An 18085-nucleotide genomic window follows, 5' to 3' on the forward strand; every position below is an offset into this window, starting at 1 on the left:
ACATGTGATGCCTGCATATCTGTTCCTCAGGAGGCTGTCCTGTGCCAGCGAAGTGAAACAGAGAACTGGCACGGGGATAACCGCCCCAGAAACAAGCACGATACGGCGGGTGTCTCACGTTGTCTTGAGCACGGCCGCGGAGGGGGCAGTGCGGGCTCAGACGAGTCCCACGGCTGACCCAGACACACAGCCAGCACCAGGAGGACCAGGAGGATGGCTGCGCTGCGTTCGGGCTGACAGGTGGTTCCCAGTCGTCCAGCTGAGTGTGCGTGGCCGTCCTTTCACGGTGTGGAGGCAGCTTCACCCCTCCCCTCCCTTCCCGTGGCTACGTTGAGCATCTGGAGAGGGGGAGACTGTTACAGCTGAGTGTTTCCTTGCAGACGGTGGAGCAAAGAACGCAGTTCCCAGGACAGTTTGTGAAATCACCTTTCAAATCCTTTAACAAAAGTAGAATCTGCTTGCTGGTGCTCGTGATGGCGCAGTCTCAACATTCTGTCGTAGCCACTCACGCAGGGAGGTGAGAGTTGGGACGGAAGTCAAGCTGGCAGCGTTAATTTTTTGGTCCTATGTCCACTTTTTGGAACTAATCTTACTGAAACCCTCCCATGAGAGCCCAGAGATAAAAATGCTGAAGGATGCTGTACACAGCACATCACTGCTACTGGTCACCGACTGAAGGGAGGACGCAAATCCTCACGTGTCACGAAAACTACTAAGGAAATTATGCCACATCCATTCGATTAATGACTGTATATCCACTTAAAGGAACTAGGTAAATCCACATGTGCTGATGCAGAAAGACACTGTCAAATGGAATGAGCGAACCACAAAGCTACATATAACGTGCCCCAGTTTTGCACATTTGATCCCATGTAGAAGAATTCTGGAGGCACATGCAGTAAAGTGGCGGTGGGGCAGCACCTGGGGGCCGACACTCGGGGGGCACAGCACGGGGGCCACAGGTGGCACGAGGAGCAGAGCTGGGGCTGAGCCCAGGCCTCTGCTCAGGAGCACACGCTGATGACGTCCCTGCACGTTCCGTGCTGAGTGTTTCTCTAACGTCTGTATTCTGGACAGTGAACGTGTTGTTTTTATAACAGGGAGAAAACAGTAAAGGGAACGTGGGAAGGAGAAGGAAGTACTCACACGCGGATCGGAAGGGAACGCTGATTTTGCCCTGGATACTGCTGATGGCGACAACGTGGCCCTGGCGCCTTCTGATCATAGAGGGCAGGAGCGCTGTGGGGAGAGGGGAGAGGTCACTGCAGCTCATGCTGAGAGCCTGGGTGGGGGGGGGGGGGACTGTTTACTGGAACTCTTAGCCCCCTGCGCCCAGGAGGGGAGGGAAGGCCTCTCCCTGGAGTGAGAACCGTGGCTGGACGTCAGAACGCCCCACTCTGTAGGTGTGCAGACACAGTGGAAAGACGTGGAGCCAACAACACTGTGCAGATGAGGCTGTTGCTGAGGAAAACATCTCGATGTAAGACCATAAAGCAGTGGAAGAAAATGCAAATATAAGCCCAGAAAAGCCAACACCCAGGCTGTAAGGACACCACTGACTCCAGGGTCAAAGGGATGGGACAGGCCAGGTCTAGGAAGAAGGAACCAAGGGAAATACAAAGAATGCCGACGTACCTGTGCTCGTCTTCCTTTTCACCCAAGACCATTACCTTTCGTCAGAGCAACCGGACCAAAGTAGTTTGTCTCCATGACTCTCTTGTCCACGTCCAGGCTGGTGTCCACAATGGTGCCGCGGTAGCTGATCCCGGCGTTGTTGATGAGCACATCCACATAGCCAAAGCACTGCAGGATCTCTGCCGCGGCCCCCACTATGGCCCCAGGGTCCGTGAGGTCAAAGGTCACCATGGAAGGCTTGTGAGTCTGCACCTGGGCAAGAACAACAGAAGCCAAACGTAGCTTCAGAGCGACGGGCGTGGGAGCCCCAGGCCCTGCTTCTCAGTGCTGGAGGGCCTGGCTGTGAAGGGACAGGTCACAACACTTCTCTGAAGGATGTGACCTGGAGGAGCCTGCCAACCCTGCTCATACCTCACTTAGGCAGCCTTTCTCCTTAACTGACTGTAAATGCCATGGGGCAGGGGTCACGTATGATGGCAGCATGGCTCCCCTCGCCGCCCTGTGCCAGCCTGGCGCTGACCTGTCCTACGTCACAGAGCTGCTATCCTTCTCAGGCCAAATCAGTTTCATTCTTCAGTCACAAAACAGTTTTTGTTTGTTTGTTTGCGGTACGCGGGCCTCTCACTGCTGTGGCCTCTCCCGTTGCGGAGCACAGGCTCCGGACGCGCAGGCTCAACGGCCATGGCTCACGGGCCCAGCCGCTCCGCGGCATGTGGGATCCTCCCGGACCGGGGCACGAACCCGTGTCCCCTGCATCGGCAGGCGGACTCCCAACCACTGCGCCACCAGGGAAGCCCCACAAAACATTTTTATATGCCCCTATATGCTCAACACTGGGGACATGGCAGAAAGCAAGACAGACGTGCTTCTGTCTTCCTAAAGCACGCAGTCTTGTGGGGGAAACAGACAAATTCTGTAATTGAAGAGAATGACTAGCCAAGCAGTCTAACTCAGGGGCTGTCGCAGAATCTAAGAAGATGAGGGAGGGGATGGAGTCAGAGGGAGCATGGAGATGGAAGTGCCTGGAGCCCTCCCTCTGCCTGGACAGGTGCACTGGCGGCAACTCTCTGGAGTGAAATGACGTCATGACTCTGAAGTCTGTTTGAACGCTTGAAGCTTCCAGGGGAGTGCTCGGCTGGCAAAGTATAGACAATTTTGGCCAATTTCTACCATTAGCTCCATGGTGGCCCCACCCCTGTGGTGGGCAGCTGTGGGAAAGGCAACCCACATTTCTCTTGCAGCTTGAAGGAGCCAAGGTAGACAATAAGGACCTTGTCTTCCACATATCAGGACTGCATTCTGATGGTGGATGCTGTTCTGATCGCCAAGCTGCAGCATGGAAGCAGCCTGCACTCTTTTAACCACCACCTGCTGAAGTGGCTTCCAGTAGGTTTAATGGAGTTGCACTTGCCTTCTGGTATTCAAAAATGTAGATAAATCCCCAGAAAAACATTCCTCAGGAAGCCCAGACAATGAACTGACTAAAACAACTGTCTTAAAGATGTTCAAAGTGCTAAAGGAAGATGTGGACAAAGGCAGGAAACTCATGTATAACAAAATGAGAATATCACTAGAAACAGAAATTATTAAAAAATTCTGGAGCTCAAAAGTACAATAACTGAAATGAAAAATACACTACAGGGGTCCAAGGGCAGATCTGGGCAAGGAGAAGAGAGAATCCATGAACCTGAAGAGGGGACAACTGAAATTCTCAAATCCAAGAACAAGAAAAATGAAGAAAAGTGAGCAGAGCCTAAGGGATCTGTGGGACACCACCAAGTGGACCAACACACTCCTAGTAGGAATCTGAGAAGGAGGAGAGAGAGAGAAAGGGGCAGAGAAAACATTGGAAGAAATAACTGCTGAAAAAGTCCCAAATTTAATGAAGGACATGAATCTACACATCCAAGAAGTTCAACGCCAAGTAGGATAAACTCAGAGACCCGCACTGTGACACATCACAATCACAGCCAAGTGACAGAGAATCTGCAAACTGCAAGAGAGAAACTACTCCTCACATAAAAGAAATCCTTACTATCAGCTGATTTCTCATTAGAAACCTTGGAGGCCTGAAGACAGTGGGTCGATATATTCAAAGTGCTGAAGGAAGAAAAATGTCAACAAAGAATTCTATCTGTGTTCTATAATGTCAAAAATGAGGGAGAAATTAAAGTTCCCATATAAATAAAAGCTGAGGGAGTTTGTTACCACTAGACATGCCCTGCAAGAAGTGCTAAATGAGGTCCTTCAGGTTTGAAATGAAAGGAAGCTATACAGTGTAACTCAAAGCCATTTGAAGAAATAAAGATCTCCAGGAAAATAAATACATGGGGAATTATAAAAGCTAGTAGTATTGTAACTTTGGATTGTAACTCTACTCTTTATTTTCTACATAATTTGACAAATGCATTTTAAAACTTATTAATCTATGTTACTGGGCAAACAGTGTATAAAGATGTAATCTATGACATGAATAGCAGAAATGGGGGAGGACAGAGTGGAGTTTCTGTGTGCTATTGACATTAAGTTGGTATAAGTTCTAATTAGATTGTTACAACTTCAGGATATTCAATGTAATCTCCATGATAATCACATAGAAAATAGCTATAAAATATATATGTAAGGAAATGAGAAGGGAATCAAAGCATTTCACTCAAAAAAAATCAACTAAACACAAGAGAGTAATGCAGGAAATGAGGGACAAAAAAGCTACAAGACATATAGAAAAAAAATAGCGAAACGGCAGAAGTCCCTCCTAAATAGTAATTACTTTAAATGTAAATAGTTTAAACCCTTTAATCAAAAGACTGATTGGCAATTAAAAAAAAAAAAACACCTAACTATATGATTTTTTTTTTTTGGCGGTACACGGGCCTCTCACTGTTGTGGCCTCTCCCGTTGCGGAGCACAGGTTCCGGACGCGCAGGCTCAGCGGCCATGGCTCATGGGCCCAGCTGCTCCACAGCATGTGGGATCTTCCCGGACCGGGGCACGAACCCGGCAGGTGGACTCTCAACCACTGTGCCACTAGGGAAGCCCCTCAATAACATATCTTTAATATATCTTTGCATCTTAGGAAAACAGAGCAAACTAAACTCAAAGCTAGCAGAGGAAGGAAAGCAGATTAGAAAGAAGATAAACAAAATATAGGGGACTTCCCTGGTGGTCCAGTGGTTAAGACTCCACACTCCCAATGCAGGGGGCCCGGGTTCGATCCCTGGTCAGGGAACTAGATCCCACATGCTGCAACTAAAGATTCCACACACGGCAATAAAGATCCCGAGTGCCTCAACTAAAGACTCGGCGCAGCCAAATAAATAAATAAATAAAATATTTAAAAACAAAGATATATAGAGAGAGAATAGAAAACAAAGAAAATGAATGAAATCACAAGTTGGTGTTCTGAAAAGATCAACAAAATTGAGAAACCGTTAGCTAGACCAAAGAAAAAAGAAAAGGTGCAAGTAACTAAAATTAGAACTGAAAGTGGGACCTTACATAGATAAAAAAGATTATAAAAGAATACTATGAACAACTGTATGCCAACAAATTAGATAACCTAGAAGAAATGGACAAATTCCTGGAAACACAAATTACCTAAGCTGAGTCAAGAAGAAACAAAATCTCAGCAGACATGTGACGGGTAGAAATTGAATCAGTAACCTAAAACCTCCCAACAAAAAGTATCCTGAACCAGATTCACTGGTGAATTTTATCAAATTTTAAAGAAGAATTAACACCAATACTTATACTCTTCCAAAAAACTGAAGAGGAGGGACTTCCCTTGTGGTCCAGTGGTTAAGAATCTGCCTTCCAGTGCAGGGGATGCGGTCTGATCCCTAGTCAGGGAACTAGGATCCCACATGCCACGGAGCAACTAAGCCTGCACACTCTGGAGCCCGTGCAATGCAACAACAGATCCGCATTTACACAAGTAAGATCTGGCGCAGCCTAATAAATAAATAAATATTTAGAAAACAAAAAAACAAAAAAAACCCGAAGAGGAGAAAACACTGATTCATTCTGTGAGGCCAGCATTACTCTGATACCAAGGCCAGATAAAGACACCACAAGAAAATTACAGACCAAACTCCTTTATGGATATCGATGCTAAAAGCCTCAACAGAATATACTAACCAATCAAATTCAACAGCATATTAAGAGGATTATTCATCATGAGCAGGCTAAATTTATCCTAGCAAGGCAAGGGTAGTGTACCGTGAGGAAAGCAATCAGTGTAACCCACCACATTAATAGAACGAAGGGGGAAGGGCCATGTAAGCATCTCAATTGACGCAGAAAAGAGATCTGACATAATCCAACACCCTTTCATGATAAAAACTCTCAGAAAACCAGGAACAGAGGGGAAATTCCCCCAAGGTATTTATGAAAAACTTACAACTAACATCACGTCCAGTGGTGTACGACTGAAAGTGTTCCACTGTGCTCCAGAACAAGACAAGGATGTCTGCTTTCACTGCAGCTATTCAGCAAAGCTTGTTGTTCTAATCGGAGCCGTTAGACAAGAAAAAGGATAAAAGGCACCTCAACTGGAAAGGAAATGTTAAATGTCATCTTAACTTAAAATGTTAAAAGTCATTGCCAGCCTCCCGGCTACCACGGCCAAGACGTGAACAGGTATTAGCGGAGACATGGGGGAGGAAGAAGGCACTCACAGAGGGGCCTCCCTAAACTCGCGGCACTGCGGAAGTGGTGGATTTGAGCCCAGCTGGCCGACCAGGGCTGCACCTCTTCCCCACGAAAACCACCCCTGGGCTCACCTCGGTAGCCCGGGAAGCAGCAAGTTCTCGGGTGAGCTCCTCCAGGGCCTTGGCATTCCGGCCACAGAGCACCAGCTTGGCACCGGCAGCATGGAAAACTCTGGCACATTCTAGAGGAAGAAGAAAGCAGCGTGGCAGCTGGGGAGGCCCAGGCCTTCACCATCAGCTCAGCTCCCAGCTCCCCAGCCCCAGACCATAGGGCTACTTGTTCCCCAGCCATCGGCACCGGCCCGCCGTGGAAGGCTGGGGGGCAGGGTTAGGGACCCGGCACAGGGAGCTCTGCTGTCACCACTGCAGAGCCCACGTTCGGGGCTGTGACAGACGTCCACAGGCAGGAGGAAGGCAGCAGCAGTCCAAGGGTGGCATCATTTTAAAAGGTTCCCTCCTGCTGGGGGTTCCTGAGTCACTACAGCATCCAGGTGACAAATGATGAAGGCCATGGCCGGGGAGTCCAGAACTATCTGGGCACCTCTCCTGGTCAATATTCTTTGGTGGCAAGAAAAGGGACTCAAGTCACCCGGGGCAAAGCAAAAAGAGGATTTATCAGGAGGATTCCAGGGTAGCTCAGGAATTCAGGGAAGGAGCTGAATGGTTCAGATGCGAAGGACAGGAGTGGTGGTGGCCCAGGGTCCTGGGCAGCAGGAATCAAGCTCTCTGAATGCTAGCAGGTCCCTTCCCCACTGCATTCCCAGCCTGGCCTCTCCACCAGATGGGGGCGGGGCTGCAGACAGCGCTGCGTTCCCGTGGACACCACTCCTCGGCCAACAAGGGTGCCCTTGGCCTGTTCCCTCCAAGCTCTGGTGTCCAAATCCTTGGGAGGGACCAGGTCAGCCCTGGTGGGGGCGGCATCACTAGGACTAGGCCAGCCAGGGTCACGTGTGACTCCCAAGGCCACGACAGGAGGCGCAGGGAGAGGGAGGAAGCAGGGGCTGAGGTCCTCTTGCCCTGCCCCCAAACACAGCCGAGCACTTGGTGCCCCGAAGCTAACAGCCCGCGGAGAGCCGCACAGCCCTGCGGTCAAGAGGACGGACACGAGCGAGACCTCCTGTGTCCGACTCAGACCCCAGCCCTGACGGCCCTGTGACGTGGGAAGTTTCGACCTCTTGGTCCCCACTTCCCTCTTCTGCAGGCGCAGGTCAGCAGCGCTAGGACTGAGCGGGTTACAGCGGCCGGGCCAGCACCGCGAGGAGAGAAAGCACTGCACAAGGGCTTCGTTGTGCTTCTAAGCTGCCCTCTTAAAATGTTCCAAAGACTGGCTGTTAGTGAGAATGGAAACGTGGGGCTTAAAGGGGCACAGTCTGTCCTCGCTAGAGGCCTAGTCTCCCTCAGGTGCCCAAGAGCAGGTGTGTGCGGCCCCAGCTGACCATGCGGCCACCCCCGGGGCCCAGACTGAGTCTCAGGGGCCGGCTGGTCAAGCGGAGTCTTGGTGCCGCGGGCTGCTAGGAGGGCAAGGCTGGCCCCAGGGGCCCACCGGAGGGTCAGGGATCCAGGAAGGGAGGAGGCTCTGGGGTCCAGACGGGGTCCTTCCCCCACCCACGCTGCGAAAGCGAAAGCGAAGCAGGGAGAATGCCAGCGTCCCTCAGGGCAGGAGGGAGGAGGCTCCCTGGCGGCAAAGGCTTCTTTCCAGACGCGGCGCCTCCTGCAGCGTCACTTGCTATCCCGGGGCCGGCGCCTCCCAGCCTGACCCCGATGGAGCCTTCTGGAAGGAGGTTCAACTCAACTAAACCAGTGCACTTCCAGGCGTGCGGTGTTGTCTTCTTTGAAGCTCACCCTGACCGAGGGCACAAACCCGGACGGAGCCACAGCCCCCGCTCTGGCCCCGGGGTCTGCCTGGGTCACGGCCCCCATCCCACCTGCCCTGCGGAGCCTCCTCGGGGGTGGGGCTGGGGGCAGGCGCTCCTGAGGCCCGTTTCCTATCACGCCCAAAGCCCTGCTGACTTCCTCGCCCCATTTTGTCCCGACCTGGCCACCACGATGGACATTCAGTGAAGTGTCTGAACAGCTCTGGAAACTGGCCACCCGCGTTCTACTTAAGCTTTGCTTCCCAAGGAAAGCCAAGGGAGGAAATCAGAGGTCGTGTAGAGAATGACAGAAATGCCAACAGGCTGAGAAAATTCCATTTTCATTTCTTGAAAAAGCTGATAGAGGCGGGAGGGTGGAGAGAAAAAGGAATACATTTACCTTGGGCTGCCAGCCGGCCCCCAGCCACCAGCACTACCAGCTTATAAGTCCACTAGGCTCATGGCCTCGGGACCGAGACGTGTCCCTTCACCCAGTGTCCTGCCAGTCCACAAAGACAAGCCAGGAGACAAGGCAGGAGAAACATGAGATTTGTCCAAACACTCAGCACGTCACCCAGGCCTCCAGGGTGGCCTACAGGCTGGGCAGAGCCATGAGGGTGGCCGGGGTCTCCTCCCCACGCCTCCTGGGCAGTCGCTGAGGGGTGTTTGTACTGAGACAGCCAGAGGGGGAGGGATACACGCCCTCCTGGCCCTCCGATGGAATCTAGGAGATGGTGGGAAGAGCATGGACGCACACAGACACGCGGGCTTTGTGTCTTCCATCCCCTTCCCGGCCCTGGTGTCACAGGAGGAAGCGCGGATGGAGAGAGAACAGCATCTCCGTCACGCGTGTGCGCGTCGGCGCCGCAGTGTGCCTTTCCCTCACAGCCAACCCCGACACACTTCAAGGACATTAAAAAAAAAAACACTTCTCTCTGTGGTGGAGCAGCGGCTGCTGACACCCTATATTTAGCAGCTGAGTAAGGTCAGAGGCCGGCTATGGCTTGGGGCCTGGAGATCTGATGGCAGACCCCGGGTCACCCCGAGAGCTCACCTGAACGCCATGCTGGTGCACGCACGGACCCCTGCTCCCCGCACTCTGCCCAGGTCCCCTGGCCGCCTGCACGCCACTCCCCGTCTGCTCCTCTGTGTTCCCGTAGCTCTCGAGTGTCAGCAGCCCCTGTGTGACCCATGCTCACGGCCCACCCTGCCCCCTCCCCCAGGGAGACAAGACAAGGGCTTAAGTCCTGGCTTCGCACTCCTGCCTAGAAGTCCCAGGGCAAGTCGCACCTTCTCTGAGCGTCAGCTATGAGGACTCAGGGAGATGAGCCCAAGCCAGCACGCACCTAGGTGCCTCCCCTGCCAGCCCACTGTGAACACCCGTCCTGAAAGGGCAACACACGGAGAGAAGTCCTTCCTCTCTGCACAGACCATGGGCTCCCAGAGGGAAGGGACCCTGCCTCACATCCGTCTGTTCCAGCACCTGGCCTAGGGGCCAGCACGTGGCCCAGGGCCTCACTGGCTGTACTCTCACCGGCCAGGAGAAGCAGGGGCGCTGAGTGTACCCCAACTCAGGGCGCCTCTCGGCCTCGTTCCATGGAACTGAGTGTGAGCATGGGGGGGCGTGCAGAGGTGGCGCGGAGCATGTGCGGAAGCTGACACACCTGCACCTGCCCTGGTACACTGCCATGGTTGGCACAGGCGTGTGGGGTGGGCCTGGGACCCAGAAGCTCCATGTGGTCACTAGGTTAGAGCTGAGCTCAACTGGAGAACCCAGCTGAGGAACAGCTGAGGCCTCACTGATCCCGTCCCCACCTGCCAAGGTGCCAGGGCACGGCTGGAGGCACGGCTCCGTAAGGGGACAGCAAGCTGGAGGTGACACCAGAGCCACAAACCTGGGATGCTCGCTGAACCCAGGGAAAGGAACGTTTTGTTTGGCCCTGGTTAGTGTCCATTTTTGAAAGTCTCCACATACAAATGCCTGTTTCCACACCGACCGGCACTGAGGCTGCCCCACGTGCACACGCGGCCCCCTCCCTGGCTTCCGCCTCTGGCCCTGGTGCCGTAGGTCAGGGCCGTCTCTCACTGTGCTTAAGCTCTCTGTCTCTATCTGGACCAAGGGCAGTGCCACCCTTGCTGCCCAGATGCCATCCCGCCTCATGTGTCTGCACCCACACCGCTGCCCCCCGCCCAGCACTGTCCCACCACCCACCTCGGCCCAGGCCCGACGTGGCGCCGGTAATGACCACCACGGCGTTCCGGACGTCGGCTCTCGTGCGCAGCCACTGCAGCAGCTTGCAGAGGCTGAAGACGCCCACGCAGCCCAACAGCAGGGGCACGGTGGCCGTGGAGGTGATGAAGTCCATGATCCTCGCCCTCAGCAGACTCTTTCTGGAAGAACAAACCAGATAAATCAGTGACGAGGTGGGAGGACGCCAGGGACTCACCAACCCTCCTCCCCCAAGTCTGACACAGAGCCCAGATCTCTCGCGCGGACCTCAGCTCTGAGCCCGTCAGTGTCTCCCCAGGCCCCGCGCCCCGTGTGGACCGTTCAGCGTGGTGGCACCAGTCTCCTCTCTGCACGGATGCGAGCGGGCGGTGGGGCGCAGACGCGCGTCGCCCAGGCAGGCTGAGGACCAGCTCCTGAAGTGTGAAGGAGGCCCCAAGCCTCCTGCAGAAATCTGTTTTGAGGAACTTAATACCAGCCGGTATCGTATCATTTTCAATTCCTGATATTCGTGAAACTAGGAAAGTTCTTCTATCGATCCTTACACTGCTCCCCTGGACAGGCTCCTCCACGGCCACAGGCCTCCGGATGCCTGGGCGACTCACGGCAGGGGAGGCAGCCCTCTGCCAAGTGCGCGCAGACTCAGGCCGCAGAGTGGAGGCCCCGCTGCACTGTGGCCTGTGCCCACCAAGTGCCACTGGCGAGCTGCGTCAGCCGGACCAATCAGGAGCCCACGGCAGCGTGGCGAGCGCTACCATGCGGGGTCCACGCTTAGGAAACATCCGTTCCTTCTACAACTGCCCCTCCCTTCCCCATTCCCACCCTCCACGGCCCTGGGCCCAGAGCAGCAGCCAACAGGGGAGACACGGGGCTACAGGGACGCTGAGGAGGAGCTATGGCGGGGCAGCAGCGCGCATGCCGCCTTGGGATGCCCCCGGGCCCCCAGGACGAGGACGTGAGAAGCACGGCAGCTTCTGGGGGAGGAAGGGGCTGCGACGTAAGTGCACAGCGCCCGCGAACAAGCCTGCAGCCTTCAATCATAAGCCCTCGCCCACCTCCCAAGCCCTCAACTCCGCATATTTAAAAACCTATCTGCTCCCTTCCCAAGACAGCACCCACCCTGTGGATACCATGAAGCCAAGAACACACAGATCCCAGCACGCATCCGCCTGTGCCCGGAGCTGCTTTAACTCTGAAGTCCAGGTTTGGGAGGGGCCGTCCCGATCTAAGCTAAAAGGTTCTGCTCCGGTTTGAACCGTCAACTAAGCTAGTTTAGTATTTAGCTTGATTTTTCACCTCCCTTTCCAAACACACCCGAATTCTTGATCACTATAAAAAATGAACATCCTTGGACGAACATCTGCAAAAATGACTCTTTCCTATCAACCTCCACTTAATCTACTTCTGAAAGACGCCGGCTGCCGTCTGCTAAGTGGACACATTTCCCTCTTACCCTACACGGTGCCAAACCCACAGGAGGACGCCCTGGCAATCCAAGTGGATTCTGAAGTGCCGAGCTCATTGCCCGGGTACCACCGGCACCAACCCCTGCCCTCAACTAGACATTCAGGCAGGGCCGAGTCCCAGGGGAGAGGTGAGGACCCAAAGATCCTTTGTTTGGGGGCTTCCCTGGTGGTCCAGTGGTTAATAAGAGTCCGCCTTCCAAAGCAGGGGACGCGAGTTTGATCCCCGGTCAGGGAACTAAGATCCCACATGCCGTGGGGCAACTAAGCCTGCGCTCTAGAGCCCGTGCACCACAACTAGAGAGTCCATGTGCCACAACTACTGAGCCCACGCACCCTGAAGCCTGTGCACTACAACTAGAGAGAAGCCCACGTGCCGCAAGAAGATCCCGCATGCCGCATCTAAGACCCAACGCAGTCAAATTAATTAATTGATTAATTAAAAAAACAAAAACGAAGATCCTTTGTTTGGCACCTGGTAGTACTCAGAGAGGCTTAGAGCAGGCAGGAGCACCTCCGCCAGTCCGTGGGTCTGTGGGTGTGCTGCCTGGGGGCCTTCACAGGGCACAGCCCCTGAAGACGGCAGGCTGTGGGGTGCATTTCAGCCCAGCGGGACAGCTGTGCGGGAAGAGCTTTATCCCCAGGGCAATCCCAGATCCTCATACCATGTAGGTCCCAAGGTGGACCACCCTGCTTGGCTCAAATTACCCGGGGCCCAGACAATGCCCAGGAAGCCCAGGGAGGTGGAGACGCTGCTCAGGAAAAGACAACCGGCTCAGCCTCTGGGTCTGTGGGTGGACACAGGCCCACGGAGATCACAGCCCTGTGGAGTCTGCCTGTCTCAGACCCATAACCTGGCGCTAAGTCAGAACTTCACTGAAGGCTACGAGGGATCAAGCACCAATATGCAGCCCTATTGCCTCTAAAAATTCAGAGGTTTCAGAGACCGCCTGGAAAACACCAACTAATGGCTGCGCACAGGGGTTGCAAAGATGAGCCCTCGCCTCCTGGCCGGGTGCACAACCTGGCTCAGCTACTCACCAGCCTGGGTCAAGGCCACACCGCTGAGGCCTCGGCACCTCTGTCTGTAAAACAGGTTCGTTGGACTTCCCTGGTGGCGCAGTGGTTAAGAACCTGCCTGTCAGTGCAGGGGACACGGGTTCGAGCCCTGGTCCGGGAAGATCCCACGTGCCGCAGAACAACTAAGCCCGTGCGCCACAACTACTGAGGAAATAAATAAAATAGAGATTAAAAAAAATAGAAAAAAAATCAATAAAACCCAGAGCTGGTTCTTTGAAAGGGTAAACAAAAATTAACACACCCATGGCCGGGCTCCCTAAGAAGGAAAGAGAGAAGACCCAAATAAACAAAATACGAAATGAAAGAGGAGAAATCACAACTGATACCACAGAAATACAAAAAAACCATGAAAGAATACTATGAACAATTATATGCCAATAAATTTGACAACCTAGAAGAAATGGACAACTTTCTAGAAACATACAGCCCACCAAAACTGAATCAAGAAGAAAGAGATAACTTGAACAGACCAATCGCTAAAAGTGAAATAAAATCTGTAAAAACAAATGACCAAACAAAACTCCCTACAAACAAAGTCCAGGGCCAGATGGCTTCACAGGCAAATTCTACCAAACATACAAGGAAGAACTTACACTGATCCTGCTCAAACTCTTCTAAAAGACTGAAGAGGAAGAAACACTCAAAAAGACATTCTATAAAGCCACAAGCACCCTGATACCAAAACCAGACAAAGATACTATCAAAAAAGAAAATTATAGGCCAATACCTTTGATGAATATAGATGCAAAAATCCTCAACAAGATATTAGCAAACCGGGGCTTCCCTGGTGGCGCAGTGGTTGAGAGTCCGCCTGCCGATGCAGGGGATACGGGTTCGTGCCCCGGTCCAGGAGGATCCCACATGCCGCGGAGCGGCTGGGCCCGTGAGCCATGGCCACTGAGCCTGCGCGTCCGGAGACTGTGCTCCGCAACGGGAGAGGCCACGACAGTGAGAGGCCCGCGTACCGCAAAAAACTAAATAAATAAAAATAAATAAATAAATAACAAGGTCCTACTGTATGGCGCAGGGAACTACATTCAATATCCTTTGATAAAACATAATGGAAAAGAATATGAAAAACAATACATGCGGGCTTCCCTGGTGGCGCAGCAGTTGAGAATCTGCCTGCCAATGCAGGGGACATGGGTTCGAGCCCTGGTCTGGGAAGATCCCACATGCCGCGGAGCAGCTAGGCCCGTGAGCCACAATTACTGAGCCTGCACGTCTGGAGCCTGTGCTCCACAACAAGAGAGGCCACGACAGTGAGAGACCCGTGCACCGCGATGAAGAGTGGCCCCCACTTGCCGCAACTAGAGAAAGCCCTTACACAGAAACGAAGACCCAACACAGCCATAAATAAATAAATAAATAAATAAATAAATAAATAAATAAATAAATAAAACAATACATGTATCTATAACTGAGTCACTTTGCTGTACAGCAGAAGGTAACACAACACTGTAAACCAACTACAATTCAATAAACTTAAAAAAAATAAAAAAGAAACAAACAAAATGCGGCCAACACACCAGTCATGGAGGCCAACACAGCAAAGAGAGAGCAGACAAGGGCCACAGTGTGCTGTCCACCCCTTTCTCATACCCAGGGGAGGATCAGGATGAAGATAAGCCCACCCAGCAAGGCGCCCCACTGAGACAACCAGAGCTCCACGCACCTGTTCGAAGCCCAAGCCAGCAACCCTTGACGTGAAGAAAAGAGGGAAACCACACACCGTCTTGTACGTGCCTGGTACTCCTTGAGCACCTGACCCAACGTCGCAAGCCAGCCTTGGTCGCCTGGCCCCAGGGGCCACTCTGCCCGAGGCAAATATGGCACCAGGCTAGGGGGCCCATCCTCAGCCCACCTTCTGTAAGGACAGTGCATCTGCATTCAGTCTGGCAAGTTCTCACAGAATCAGAACATAAACTATAAACCAGTGCAGCTTTGCCCAGTAACTCAGGATGATGATGGGAAAAGACACCCCAGAGCAAGCCACTAACTTTAGAGTCAGGTTCAACTTCAGCATAACTCCCCCGACCAGGTGAAGCTGCTAATATAGACAATCTCAACTCTTCCTGGGAGTTTTTCAAATTCTTAAAGATCTCCCACCTGTCATTCTGTTCTGCAGTACACATGGCCACACCGATGGGCCCTGGTTCCCCCAGACTCTCAGAGGTAGCTGTGCCAACTCCTTCCTGTCTCACCCTCAGCAGTTATGACGGCCAAGAGAGCTAGACAAAGAAGTAGCTCAGACCCACTGACTTGCTGTGGTGTCTGGGGGCCTTCTCTGAGCAAAAGGGACAGCTCCCAAGTGGAAGAAAGGAACTAAGTCTTGGCTGGCCACATTTCCAGATCAGGAAATAGATCTCCTATGTAAAGCAAGGTCAAAAGGGGCCTGGGTTTTTTTGAAAATGGCATATAACATGCTTATAAATTTTGCATTTTATGCCAAAATGCTTCTTAAAACTGCTAGTTTCAGATATAACTGACTGGTGGTAAAAAAAAAAAGGGAGTGGGAAAACAATCTTGCTCACGATTCCCAGCATTTGGAGATGAGCTTACAGCACAGAGGGACAGTCAGCCCAGCAGTGAGGTGAGCCAGAGCCAAAAGCAGGACAGGCACGTGCAGAGAGGGGAGGCAGGCTCCGCCCACCCACACCAGCCACGCCCACTCACTCCCCACACAGGAAGTGACCAGAGAGAGGAAGTCAGGGGCCCAGGTGTCTGCCTGTGTTTTCTCGCAGCACACACAACGGCGCTCCAGACCTAAGTCAAAAGAGTGTGAAGGTGGAAAAGCACCTTCACAGGTGCCTGTCACTTGGGCCAGGCGGCCGGAAGGTCTGTGGGTCTGCACTGCTCTCCTCCTTTCTACTGAGGCTTTCGGAACCTCAAACTAGAAACAAGATCGTCACCGAGAAACCAACTCGGAGCAGGCACGTCACCTCTTATGCCATCTGTTCCACTCTCAACCCTTTGGCCAAAATTCTACATTGCATTTCACAGATGGAATTTGTTCCTAAGATTCCTTTCTTCTCTCAGTTACAAAAATAAAATAAATTGAACCGTCAATAAAAACAAGTTGTTAGAATCTACTCAGAAACCACACATGGAAATTAAACCATTAAGAGCTACATCTGAAAATCAAAGGAGGGGATCTGAAAACCCTCCAAAGTGAAAAATGATAATGAGGGACTTCCCTGGTGGCGCAGTGGTTGAGAATCTGCCTGCCAATGCAGGGGACACGGGTTCGAGCCCTGGTCCAGGAAGATCCCACATGCCGCGGAGCAGCTAAGCCCGTGCGCCACAACTACTGAGCCTGCGCTCTAGAGCCCGCGAGCCACAACTACTGAGCCCGTGTGCCACAACTACTGAAGCCCACACCCCTAGAGCCCGTGCTCCGCAACAAGAGAAGCCACCGCAATGAGAAGTACGCACACCGCAACCAAGACCCAGCGCAGCCAAAGATAAAATTAATTAATTTTAAAAAAACGATAATGAGTTCAGGTCTGGAAGGATTAGTCATGAAATAAGTTGCCATGTTATGCACAAGAAAATCAGGCTAAAGGGCAGAGAGGGGTTCCAACTGGACGGCAGGACTGAGGCCACAGGGCAAGGAGGGGCTTGGCAGCAAAAGCAGTCAGGCTCAGTTCCCACAGCCCACATCCACTCTTGTGTGTTAGCGCTGACAGCCAGCTGTTCTATTACAGGTGACGTAAGCTACAGGTCATGCTTATGACCCATATCTGAAAATACGTATCTAATTTCAGAAAGTAAAAGCAGAGTAAAGCCACTCTTTCTTGGTCTCAAGCGTATGAGAAGCAGCAGCTAAGGCCGTCTCTGACTGAAAAGAAAAGATAGCATCCTACCTCAGACAGCAGATACTTCACCAGTGGCAGTTCCCGGCACCCATGTCTACTCTGGTCTTTTGACTCAGGGCAGAGTAACTTGGACCAGAGGATACCTTCAGGTCAGCAGGCCCTCTCTGGAATGCTGGAACGAGCCATGAACGAGTGGTCTATGGGGTGTATTTTGGGATGCAGCCTTAGGGCCCCCAGTTTAAAGGAGTGCAGGCTGGCATTAGTGAAGACAGAACCAAGAGGAAGGCCTGCGAGTATTTCAGACCAGGTCCTGAGCATCCAGTCCTGGAGAAGCGAGCAATGCTCTCCAGTAAGATGCTGGGCCCCCGCCGCACAGCATGCCCAGCCTGGGAGGGTGGGATGAGAGGTGCTGAGCACAGCTCCAGACCCTGCAGCGCGGGCTCCTGACACTTGGACAGGATGCTGGAAGCTAACCGTTTATTATGGGTCAAGGTCTTTGTCCAGTTTTTAAAAACAGCACTTATGATAGCTACCTAGACACATTGTCACAAAAAACAATTTTGGTTTCTTTTTTTTTTTTTAGTTTATTATTTATTATTGGCTGTGTTGGGTCTTTGTTGCTGCACACAGGCTTTCTCTAGTTGTGGCGAGCGGGGGCTACTCTTCATTGTGGTGCACGGGCTTCTCGTTGCAGTGGCTTCTCCTATTACGGAGCACGGGCTCTAGGCACGCGGGCTTCAGTAGTTGTGGCTTGCGGGCTCTAGAGCTCAGGCTCTGTAGTTGTGGCGCAAGGGCTTAGCTGCTCCGCGGCGCGTGGGATCTTCCCGGACCAGGGCTCGAACCCGCGTCCCCTGCATCGCCAGGTGGACTCTCAACCACTGCGCCACCAGGGAAGCCCCACAGTTTTGGTTTCTAATGTGCTTTATAAAATGAATTTAGTATTACTGGAAGATGCCTGAGTGATCTTGCCCTCTTTCCCAGAGCACACAAGAGGCCCAGACCCCTCGACAGAAACCACACAAGGCGCCCACTGTGGGTGTAAAGCAGAAAAAGCACCAAGTTGGCACTGGGGAGCAGGGTTCAGGTTCACCCTGTCATGTCCCTGCTGTGTGACGCAAGCAGATTTATTCTCTGCAACTAAGTGTCTTAACTTCAAAATGGGGGTGATTATTCCAATGAGAAACCACATGGGAAGCACTCTGTAAATGCTAAGGTCCTGCCGACTCATAAGCTAACTGAAAAGAAGCAATAAAGCATTTCCAGAGAGGATTTCAGACAGGAACTGAGCAAAGGCAGCCAG

The 18085-nt window shown here is 52.5% G+C and overlaps 1 protein-coding gene across 7 annotated transcripts in view; it reads right to left on the bottom strand.

Moving 5' to 3' along the window:
- Window positions 1-18085, bottom strand: part of DHRS7B (dehydrogenase/reductase 7B) — a 38584-nt gene that overhangs the window by 8680 nt on the left and 11819 nt on the right. For 6 of the 7 annotated variants that reach the window (XM_079904372.1, XM_079904374.1, XM_079904369.1 and 3 more), the window contains 4 exons: window positions 10410-10588; window positions 6417-6526; window positions 1671-1887; window positions 1147-1239 (listed from right to left, as the gene is read on the bottom strand). In XM_079904372.1, coding sequence (XP_079760498.1) covers window positions 1147-1239; window positions 1671-1887; window positions 6417-6526; window positions 10410-10588 — 599 coding nt within the window. Of the gene's footprint in view, window positions 1-1146; window positions 1240-1670; window positions 1888-6416; window positions 6527-10409; window positions 10589-12928; window positions 13537-18085 lie in introns of those variants that run through there. The other variant, XM_079904370.1, reaches the window with a different exon arrangement.

The sequence above is a fragment of the Stenella coeruleoalba genome (assembly GCF_951394435.1).
Source record: "Stenella coeruleoalba genome assembly, chromosome: 19".
Taxonomy (NCBI): Eukaryota; Metazoa; Chordata; class Mammalia; order Artiodactyla; family Delphinidae; genus Stenella; species Stenella coeruleoalba.